Raw genomic sequence first — 10391 nt, forward strand, 5'->3', positions numbered from 1 at the left:
TTGTGGCACTCCCTGAGCAAAGTGGGCGATGCCAGTCACAGGACGGGTGGGGAAGCAGGGAGGGGACGATGGAACCGCAAAGAAGGGCCTATCCCGCAGCCTGTTCAGGTCTTCTCATGATCCTGGGCCTAGGCCTGGGTCTCGCTGTGCTCTGCCACCTCACCTTTGTGGCTGGTTCCAAATGAAGGGCTCTCCTTGGAGTGGCCGTGGCGGCCTGGTCCTCTCCCCACTCTGACAACAGCCGAGTGGCAGAGGGAGAGGCTACAGAGCGGTGGCTCAGCGGGGTGGGCTGGCCTCCCCTTCCCCTCCTGCTCTCTGCAGCTGTCCCCTGCTTTCTTGCTGCTTTGGCCACCTGGGCCCCTCGTCCCTCCGCCCCGTGTGATCGCCATTTCTTTCCTACTCAAATGAGGGTCGGCATCTGGTCGCTATTGTGGAGGACGACCCCCACCCCAAATCTCAGCTCCGTGGGCTGTCCAGCCCTCCTGTCCTCAGCCTGATGCCCCTTGTCAGCTGACACACCTTGCCTTTCCTGTAAAGGGCCTTGACGTCTGGGTCCAGTCACATCGCCGCATTGCAGGACACCAGGGCCTCATCCAGCAGCCTCGTCTTCAGCTGGGCAGCTGCACAGTTATTGAGACATTTGACCTGGAGCTCACGTAGCTCCTGCTCCTCTTCTCCCGGGCTCCAGCAGTCTGAAGAAAAGGCCATGCGGACCCCTCAAGCGCATGTGCAGCCAGAGCCCCAGAACCTGATTTCAGGGCAGGGCTCAGCCCACACCCGTCGCCCAGAGTGCCTGCGCCCAGGCTGGGGGGATGCCCTCTTTCCAGGCAGGCTCACTCCCTCCCCAGCAGCTTTCCTTGGCCAGACTCAGCTCCAGCTAATCCCTGGACTCGCCCAACGAGAGCCCCCGTGGCTGGCGGCTAGGACAGCTCTGCACCCTCGCTTCTGGGCTCTGGCTTCCCGCCCCCACGGGCTGGAATGCCTCACCTGTCCTGGGCAGGACCAGCACGCCCAGGGCATGCTGGCAGGAATGTGGGCCCGCTGGTGCTGCTCCCACTCCAAGTGGAAGCTGCCCCGCTCCCATTCCTGGTTGCCCACGCTGAGGCACTCCGTGGTTGGCAGGAGCACCAGGTCGGGACTGTCCCGCACCTGCAGTAGGGTCACCTCATATAGCAACTTGGCCACCTCTGGGATGTCAGGCTGGCTGGCAAGCAGGGAGGAGAGGCGTGCGGGAAGGTGCATGTGCCCCAGATGATAAAGCAAAGTGTCGATGCAGATTTGGCCCTCTGTCCCCACGGGCCCCTGTCTGAAGCAGGACTTGGCTAGCCCCACCTGCCTGAGTGGCTGTAGGCTTATGCAGGATGAGTGAGGAAAAGGGCCACTTCTCCCAACTGTGTGGACAGAGCTCCAAGGCCTAGGAAGAGAAATGGGAGGGGGCCTGTCCCAAGTGTCCCCCTCAGCCTGCAGCCACACTGGGCACAGCACGTCGCAAAAAGAGGTGGGCTTCGTAGGAAAAGCCAGGCAGACCCCACAGGGGGCCACAGTCTCTGAACTGGCTTCTGAGATGGAGTGCAGGCCAGAAGCAGAAGCCGCTGTGGCCAGGAAGCGTGAGGCGGAGGGTGCCACAGCACCAACCGTGGAGGCCCCGGCCCTTTCTGTCCCACATTGCTTGGAGAACTGCATGCCTCCAACACTGCAGTGAAACAAGGCGAAAGGGGAGCCTGTGAGGTTCAGAAAGGACTGCCCATGTGGCCGCCCTGAAGGCACCTTCCCTGGCTCTAGAATCCTCGGCAAGGGCAGGGGGCAAGGGTGTGCAGGTGCCTCAGCTGTGCAGAAAAGGCCCTTGGCCATCTTAGCCTCCCAGGAACCAGAGGGGCCAGCCATGCTACAGCTCTCCCTCTCCTGACCTGGATGGCTCTGCCCTGGCCGAGGACAAAGGTGCGCTTCAGGTCCTTCCCCACCAGGCTCTGGTCCTCCAAGGCTCCCAGCAGCTTCACAGTCACCTCCTGGCCTGGCTGTGGCCTGCTGCACTTGCCTTGGCCACCTCTCACCAGCCACTTCCTCAGGCCCTTGTCCTCTGGAGGGCGAGAAGGGTTGCGTCAGTGAGGCCTCGTGTGGAGGGCACAGCCTGCCCTTGTCAGGTGGAGGGAGCCTGGTCCAGTTCCCAGCCTGTGAGGCCCTGAAATGTCCCATGGATGCTGCGATGTCGGAACACCCATGTCCCAGGAATCTGGCCCAGCTCACCGGTCCTGCGAGTCCTGCCTGACTGCCCCCGCGCACCATTTTTAGTCCCCCATTCCAGCCAGTAGCTAACATTTGTAGTTTGATTTTCCTGTGCAGCCGCTCTCGTTTCCCCAGAGTGCCTTCCCCAGCCCTTGCTTCACCACAGTGTACACAATTTATGCTCTGGGGATCCTGGCTTTACGCAGGCAGCAATCCAATTTGTGTTCTTCTCTGGTGCCCAGTGGGGTCAGGGCAACCAGCCACTGCCCTGGCTTGCCAAGGCAAAGACAAAGCTTCCAGTTCAGAGGGTGGCTGCTGGTGCCTGGGAGAGAACATGGGAGCTGACCGGGGATTGGAGTCCCAGGGGCAAGGCACTTGCGCAGAACAGGTGGTTTTCCAGAAGCCAGCAAAACCCCTTCACTGTTCCAAGCGAGAGGAAGTGGGGCGCCCACCCCTGCCCCCACGCCCACCTAGGCAGTCGTAGACCAGAGCCGGGAAGTTCAGCAACCAGTCCATGGGGCTGTTCTTGTCTGGCGGTGGGTTCGTAAAGTGGGCTTGCAAGCCAGGGATGGCAGCTTGCCTGGAGAAGCTACCTAATAGGCGGCAGCAGAACTAAAGGGGCTCAGAGCTGCGCAGCAGGTCCTCATGCCAGGAAGATGCTGCCAGCAAGGGGGGGCACCATCTTGCCTGGAGCTTCTGAGCAGACCTGGCAGCAAGGTGGGCCAGAGCCCCCTTTGCCACATGCCCCAGGACCCGCCTAGGAGGCCCTCCCAGCTGTCGGCAGCAAAGAGGTCCTCAAAGTGGCCGTTTTGCTGCATCCAACCAGCGCTCCAGGCGCCAGTAGAATGGCTGCTCCTCCTGCCGGTCCAGAGACACCTGGATCGTGGTGTGTGGCAGCTGGAATTGGACCCCCTGCCCTGGCTGGAGGCAGCTCTTGGCCTGCTGGTCCCTGGCTCCGCCGGGGGCTGTGGCAGCCCAGCCCCGCCCCTGGCTCTTCCCCTCCCTCCATGTCCTGCGACACTGCAGCTCGGGGCGGGTCGGCCGTACTGGGGAAGTTGGAGGGCTTGGCTGGGGGCTGAGCGCCAGGCCCGCTTGGGCCTGCGTGCCCCTACATGGCACATCCAGGGCAGGGGTGGCAGCAGCGGCAGCAAGGGGCTCATGGGGAAACTACTGAGCAGCTGCCAGCGCAGTTACCGCCTCGGTGTGGCGAGTACGTGACGCCCACCCTGCGCCCGCCGTGGGACTCGAGCTGGCCCCCAAGCGTGCCTCCGCCCCTGTGCGAGTGTGCATCGGGCTGCAGCTGGTTTCAGCACATATTACCAATGTCTCCAAACTAATTCTGGGCCAGTGTTCTTGCTCCCTTAACAAAGTTCACCATTCGCTCAAGGTATTGGCCTAAGCATGTTGTTGCCGGAGCTTTCCAGCCGCGCCTTCTAAGCCCTACAAGACTTCTGATCTCAAAGCAAGGGGCAGAGCTTAGTAAGTGGCCTCTGCGCTCAGGGAGCATAAAGGGGTACAGACTCTTGCAACCAAAATACATACCCAGAATGTCACTTCAGGCTGTACCTCCCCCGCCCCTTCACAATTGGAGAAGAAGGCGGGGGGGGGGCGGCATAGTGAATCCTCAGGAGCAAGTTTCACCAGTGAGATACTGGGCGGAGGAAGAGGTTTTCCTCGTCTCTCCCATGACCCCTAAAGCTGGAGTCAGAGGCAAGGCAGAACAGCCCCCAATGATCAGCCCTGGTCTGCAAGCAGAGCTAGTCTTTGTTGTTGTCGTTCAGTCGTGTCTGACTCTTCGTGACCCCATGGACCATCGCACGCCAGGCCTTTCTGTCCTCTGCTCTCTCCCAGAGTGTGCTTAAGTCCATATTCATTGCATCAGTGATGCTATCTAGCCATCTCATCCTCTGCCGTCCCCTTTTCCTTGTGCCTTCAATCTTTCCCAGCACCAGGGTCTTTTCCAGGGACTTTTCTCTTCGCATTAGGTGGCCAAAATATTTGAGCTTCAGCTTCAGGATCTGCCCTTCCAATGAGCAGTCAGGGTTGATTTCCTTTAGGATGGACTGATTTTACCTCCTTGCAGTCCAGGGGACTCGTAAGAGTCTTCTCCAGCGCCACAGTTCAAAAGCATCAATTCTTCGGCGCTCAGCCTTCCTTATACTCCAGCTCTCACAGCCATATGTTACTACTGGGAAAACCATAGCTTTGATTACATGGACCTTTGTCGGCAAGGTGATGTCTCTGCTTCTTACTATGCTGTCTAGGTTGGCCATAGCTTTCCTCCCAAGGAGCCAGCGTCTTTTAATTTCGTGGCTACAGTCACCACCGTCTGTGGTGATCGTGGAGCCCAAGAAAATAAAATCTGTCACTGCTTCCATTTCTTCCCCTTCTATATGCCAGGAAGTGATGGGGCCAGATGCCATGATCTTCGTTTTTTTAATGAGTTTCAAACCAGCTTTTGCACTCTCCACTTTCACCCTCAATAAGAGGCTCTTGAGATCCTCTTCGCTTTCTGCCATTCGGGTGGTATCGTCTGGGTAGCTGAGGTTGTTGATAATTCTCCCGGCAATCTTAATTCCGACCTGTGATTCATCCAACCCGGCGTTTCTCATGATGTACTCTGCATATAAGTTAAATAAGCAGGGCGACAATATGCAGCCTTGTCGTACTCCTTTCCCAATTTTGAACCAATCGGTTGTTCCATGTCCGGTTCTTACTGTTGCTTCTTGACCCTCGTACAGGTTTCTCGGGAGACAGGTAAAGTGGTCTGGTACTCCCATCTCTTTACGAATTTGCTAGAGTTTGTTGTGATCCACACAATCAAAGGCTTTAGTGTAGTCAATGAAGCAGAAATAGACGTTTCTCTGGAATTTTCTTGCTTTCTCCATGATCCAGCGAATGTTGGCAATTTGATCTCTAGTTCCTCTGCCTCTTCGGAACCCAGCTTGTACTTCCGGTAGTTCTCGGTTCACATACTGCTGAAGCCTAGCTTGTAGGATTTTGAGCATCACCTTGCTGGCATGTGAAATGAGCGCAATTGTACAGTAGTTTGAACACTCTTTGGCGTTGCCCTTCTTTGGAATTGGAATGTAAACTGACCTTTTCCAGACTTGTGGCCACTGTTGTGTGTTCCAAATTTGTTGGCATATTGAGTGCAGCACTTTAACAGCATCATCTTTTAGGATTTTAAATAGCTCAGCTGGAATACTGTCATCTCCACTAGCTTTGTTGTTAGTAATGCTTCCTAAGGCCCACTTGACTTCACTCTTGAGGATGTCCAGCTCAAGTTCAGTGACCACACTATCATGGCTCTCAGGGACATTAAGATCTTTCCTGTCTAGTTCTTCTGTGTATTCTTGCCACCTCTTCTTAATCTCATCTGCTTCTGTAAGGTCCCTGCCTCCTTTGTCCTTTATCATGCCCGTCTTTGCACAAAACGTTCCCTTGAGATCTCCGATTTTCTTGAAAAGATCTCTAGTCTTTCCCATTCTGTTGTTTTCCTCGATTTCTTTGCATTGTTCATTTAAGAAGGCCTTCTTGTCTCTCCTTGCTATTCTCTGGAACTCTGCATTCAGTTGGATATATCTTTCCCTTTCTCCCTTGCTTTTCACTTCCCCTCTTTCCTCAGCTACTTTTAAAGCCTCATCAGACAGCCACTTTGCTTTCTTGCATTTCTTTTTCTTTGGGATGGATTGAGTTGCTGCCTCCTGAACAATGTTACAGACCTCCGTCCATAGTTCCTCAGGTGCTCTATCAGGTCTAATCCCTGAAATCTATTCCTCACCTCCACTGTATATTCATAAGGGATATGATTTAGGTCATACCTCAATGGTTTCGTGGTTTTCCCTACGTTCTTCCCTATGATGAAGAGGACATCTCTTTTTGGTGTTAGTTCTTGAAGGTGTTGTAGGTCTTCATAGAACCGATCAACCTCAGCTTCTTCAGCCTCAGTGGTTGGGGCATGGACTTGAATTACTGTGATGTTGAATGGTTTGCCTTGGAGTCGTACTGAGATCATTCTATCGTTTTTGAGATTGTACCCCAGTACTGCTTTTCCCACCCTTTTGTTGACTATGAGTACTACTCCATTTCTTCTAATTCTTGCCCACAGTAGTAGATATGATGGTCACCTGAATTAAATTCGCCCATGCTTGTCCATTTTAGTTCGCTGATTCCCAAGATGTCGATGTTCAATCTTGCCATCTCATGTTTGACCACCTCCAGCTTACCTTGATTCATTGATCTTACATTCCAGGTTCCTAAACAATATTGTTCTTTACAGCATTGGACTTTCTTTTCTTTTAGCCTTGTGATAGGTTCCATGGGGTTTTTTTGGCAGGAATACCGGAGTGGGTTGCCATTTCCTTCTCCAGTGGACCCCATTTTGTCAGAACTCTCGGCCATGAGCTGTCTGTCTTGGATGGCCCTGCACGGCATAGCGTATGGCTTCACCGAGTTACGCAAGCCCCTTCACCACAACAAGGCAGTGTTCCAGCTAGTCTAGGGGAGCCCATTCTCCCATCCCCCAAGAGCAGGTGACATGGGGGGGGCGCACCCGCCTCTCCAACTGCACCTGCCCACAAGGCTCTTGCAGGGCCCTCAAACTAAGTTCCTGCCAAGCTCCTCCTCGTTGGGGTCCACTTGGGACCCCTGTGCAACCTCAGGCATCCTGAAGGGCTGCTGCAGCCCCTCCCTGCTCGTGTATTAGGACCAAATGCCTGGCACTTAGTAGGCTTAGGGATCAGAGCAGGTGGCCGTGAAGCACGTGGCCGAGGTCCTGCCTTGGTGGGCCTCACAGGAGAACAGAGGTCTCTGGCCACAAGGTGCAGGTGATTCTGGGTGCCAGCTCTGGCCCTTAGGGCCACCTGGGCAGGATCCGTACAGGGCAAGCCCTCAGCAGGCAAAGGCAGACGAGGGAAGAGTTCCCAGGGCTGGCTGGGCTGGCTAGCGGGCTGGGTGTGGCAGGCCCACGACCTTTTGTGGAAGGGGCCATCAGTGTCCAGATGGGCAGGCAGCCTTGCTAGAGGCTGTGTTGAGGGTCCCAGGGAAGCCAGAGGGACCCCCAGGGTGCTCTCGCTTTCCCAAGTAGGCAGCAGGGGGGCTCTGTCCGGCCACCGGAGACTTTTGGGCTCTGCACTTGATAAGGTGCCCCCGCCGCCCCCATTCCTGGCACCGCATTGGTGAGAGGGGGCCACAAAGCCACCCCACCCAGCAGGCCCTTCCACGAGCAGCAGGGCTGCCTGGGCACGGCTCTAATGCTGGAAAGGTTTTGGAATGTGAACAGCACTTGCTTTCAGGTATGGCTTGACTGGCCTACCTGTGTGTCCTCCAAAGCCCTTCGCATTGGCGTGGCAGGCAGTAATTCAGCCCTCACGGAGATGGACCTGGGCGTCCCAGAGGGGCTGCCACCGGGGGCCTCAGCAATGGCAGCTGGCAGGAGGAGTGGGTGCAGGGGGCGCTTTCAGCTGGTGCCGTATCCAGGCATGATGGGGGAGCCTGACTGCTGTTTCCTCTCCCTCTGGTGGCCTCTGAACTTCTGGCCACTGTGGACATGTACGAGGCAAGAGCAAATGTGAAACTTGGATAGCAAATGACTCCCCGCCCCCCCAATTAGCAAAATATGGTTGGATCCAGATTTAGGGACGTGCAACCGGGCTGGCAGAAGCAGAATCTCCTCCCTGCATCACTGGCTCCAGCCCCCTGAAAATGCTACACGGGGGGGGGGGGGGGGAGGGCGGCGGCTCTGGAGTGGGGCAAGCTGTGGAGGAGGGGGGATCTCTGACAATTGGGAAGAGGTACCTTCCGCGGAGCCCTTCCGTCAATGGAGGGCAGATCTTGGATTCAGCCCATTCTCTGTTCCTGGATTATAGTCAAATGGAACACACGCTGATTTAGCTTTCTCTTCTCCTGCCCCCCCCCCCCCCCGTATAACTCATTTACTGTCAAGTATGTACAAATGAAAAGAAAAACTCTTTCTACCCAAAGTGGGCTCAAATAAACAAAAAAGGCATCATACCTCAATGGCTCATTCTTTGCTTTCACTTTGGCAAACTTATTTGTTAAATTATCTGAAGAGCTTAGTAAATTAACTTTCTGCTGAGAGCTTAATAAGGTGGTTACGGCTGTAACCCTATGCTCATTTACCTGGGAAGAAGCCCTATTGAACTCAATGGAACTTCTGAGTAGACAGGCCTAGGATTGCACTGTGGTAGATTGTAGGTTCTCCTTTCCCATAGGGGTAGGCAACTTTGGAGGGGTTTGGCCACCCTGTAACCCTTCCTGCCACCACCACCATCACAGCAGAATCAGAGGCAGGAACCAGGTGGGTTGTCCCCTGCTGCTTCACCAGTTTCAAGATATGCTCAGCTGATACGACCAATGTGGAGGTGCAACTGAGCATTCATACTGTATTTTTAGTAATGCATCTATATCCTGTTTTTTATTGAGTCCTCTCTCCCAGTTAGGGCTGTTGCCTATCCCAACTTAAAAGTTCTCAAGTCAAGGAATCATTGCAGCACTCCAGCTAGCCTGCAAGGAATTCTGGGAAGAAGCTTCCGAATCACGCAACCGTTTGATTATACTGCACTGCCAGAATTTGCAGTAGTGGCCAAAAAAACCCCCAGTTTTGCCACCACATTTTGGCAGCTAACTGCTAAAACAGATACATTTAGCTTGGGAACTAGCTAAATGTGTCCATTTTTGGTGAGGCAGCAGCAGGTGTGCAGCCCGTGGTGGGGGCCTCAAAAGCGGCCCCCCGACCCTGCCCTGAAGTTGCCCGCCCCCATTGTAAAGCTACTGCCCTGAAGGGCAAAGGTGAAAGCTCAGACAGGCACTGTTATATATGCGAGAACAGCTGCGTGCACCAGATTTCTTCCCCCAATCATCTATTATTGCAACTAATTGGGAAAACCGATGACTGAAAAATATGGAGAAAAAGGAATGAGCGCAAGACACCTAGGCCGTGTCCCTGGTCCCAAGCAGCCCTGAGCATGCCGCAGAAGGGTGCCGGCAGCAAAGGCAGGAAAAGCAGCCCCACCCTCAGACAGCGAGCCCCAGGCACTGGCACAAGCATCTCACCCTTCAGCCACACCGGAAGTCGGAGTTCCTGGAACAAACGCAGGGCGAATCGTGGCAGGCTGCGGTCGCTAGCAGCGCAGAAGAGGGGCATCTTGGAGAGGCTTCTGGGCTCCCCGCCTCGCCAGGGCTTCCCTTGTGCCCCCAGGTAGGGCAGCTGAGCACCAGGAAAGAAGCTGCACTGTGAGAGGCGCTTCCGGGACAGGAAGACGGGCAGCACCCAGCAGCAGGGGCCTTGGTTCTTGCTTTGGGGAGCCCTGGAGCAGTGCTACGAAGCGCGGTCGCAGCCAGGGCAGGGGCACTCCGGCTTGTGACCGGGGAGGGGGGCTGTCCATCTATGCTCCTGCTCTGCTGCTCACCAGTGTTTAATGCAGGAACAGGCAACATGTAGCTCTTTGGAGGTTTCAGCTTGTAACTCTCACTGTGGCCCACATAGCCCCTTTCAGTGGCTCTTCCCCTCCTGCAGAGGTCAAGCCCACCAAACGAGGGCCAGGCCCTGCAAAGGGCCTCTGTTCTCAAGCTGACGGAGCTCCACTCTTTTCCCCTGGAACAGTGCCGGGGAGTTTGATGCAGAGCAGGATGCCAGACCACAATTGCATCACCTCCATTGAACCTCCCCAATCCTGAGCCTGCGCTGGCTGGCAGGCTGCCTTCGGAGAGGCAGTTGCGCGCGCACCTTTCCCCCCTGCCATTGTAGATTGGAGCCTGATGCAGCACTGCCTACCTCTGTGAGCGGTGTTGGTGGTGTATCATTTCTCTGAGCTGACACTCGGCAGCGGTTGCTCTCTGGGAGATTCCCCATTTTTCCTCCTGTCTGCTTGGCAAAGCACACTTCAATAGCGTGCTGATGTTTCAGAGACTATAGCCTCTCCAGCCTGCCCTTGCCAAGAGATGGGGGAGGGGGGCGACTTCCCAGAAGCCAAACGCAGACCCCAGATGGAGCCTGTGGCAGGAGAGCACAGCCCAGCCCCGCTGCAGCGATGGCCAAGGAGCAGCACAGAGGCGGCAGAAGCAACGGCAGGAGCTGCAGCCAGGGCTGCACTGTAAGGCGCTGGTGGGGACAAGAGCATGGCAGCTCACCATGACAGCCAGCA

At 55.6% G+C, this 10391-nt stretch overlaps 1 protein-coding gene across 1 annotated transcript; it reads right to left on the reverse strand.

Moving 5' to 3' along the window:
* LOC146337366 (uncharacterized) lies at positions 1-10099 on the reverse strand. Its single transcript, XM_084816390.1, is given in 11 exon segments — positions 1-261; positions 516-716; positions 900-1884; positions 1887-2101; positions 2426-2545; positions 2694-2816; positions 3024-3378; positions 7020-7250; positions 7541-7653; positions 9178-9565; positions 10022-10099. Coding segments are annotated over 11 exon segments (2982 nt in total). The 3' UTR covers positions 1-88.
* Between the last annotated feature and the right edge of the window lie 292 nt (positions 10100-10391).

The sequence above is a fragment of the Heloderma suspectum genome, chromosome 11, assembly GCF_057233095.1.
Source record: "Heloderma suspectum isolate Gila_16-S chromosome 11, 16-S_ref, whole genome shotgun sequence".
NCBI classification, from domain to species: Eukaryota; Metazoa; Chordata; class Lepidosauria; order Squamata; family Helodermatidae; genus Heloderma; species Heloderma suspectum.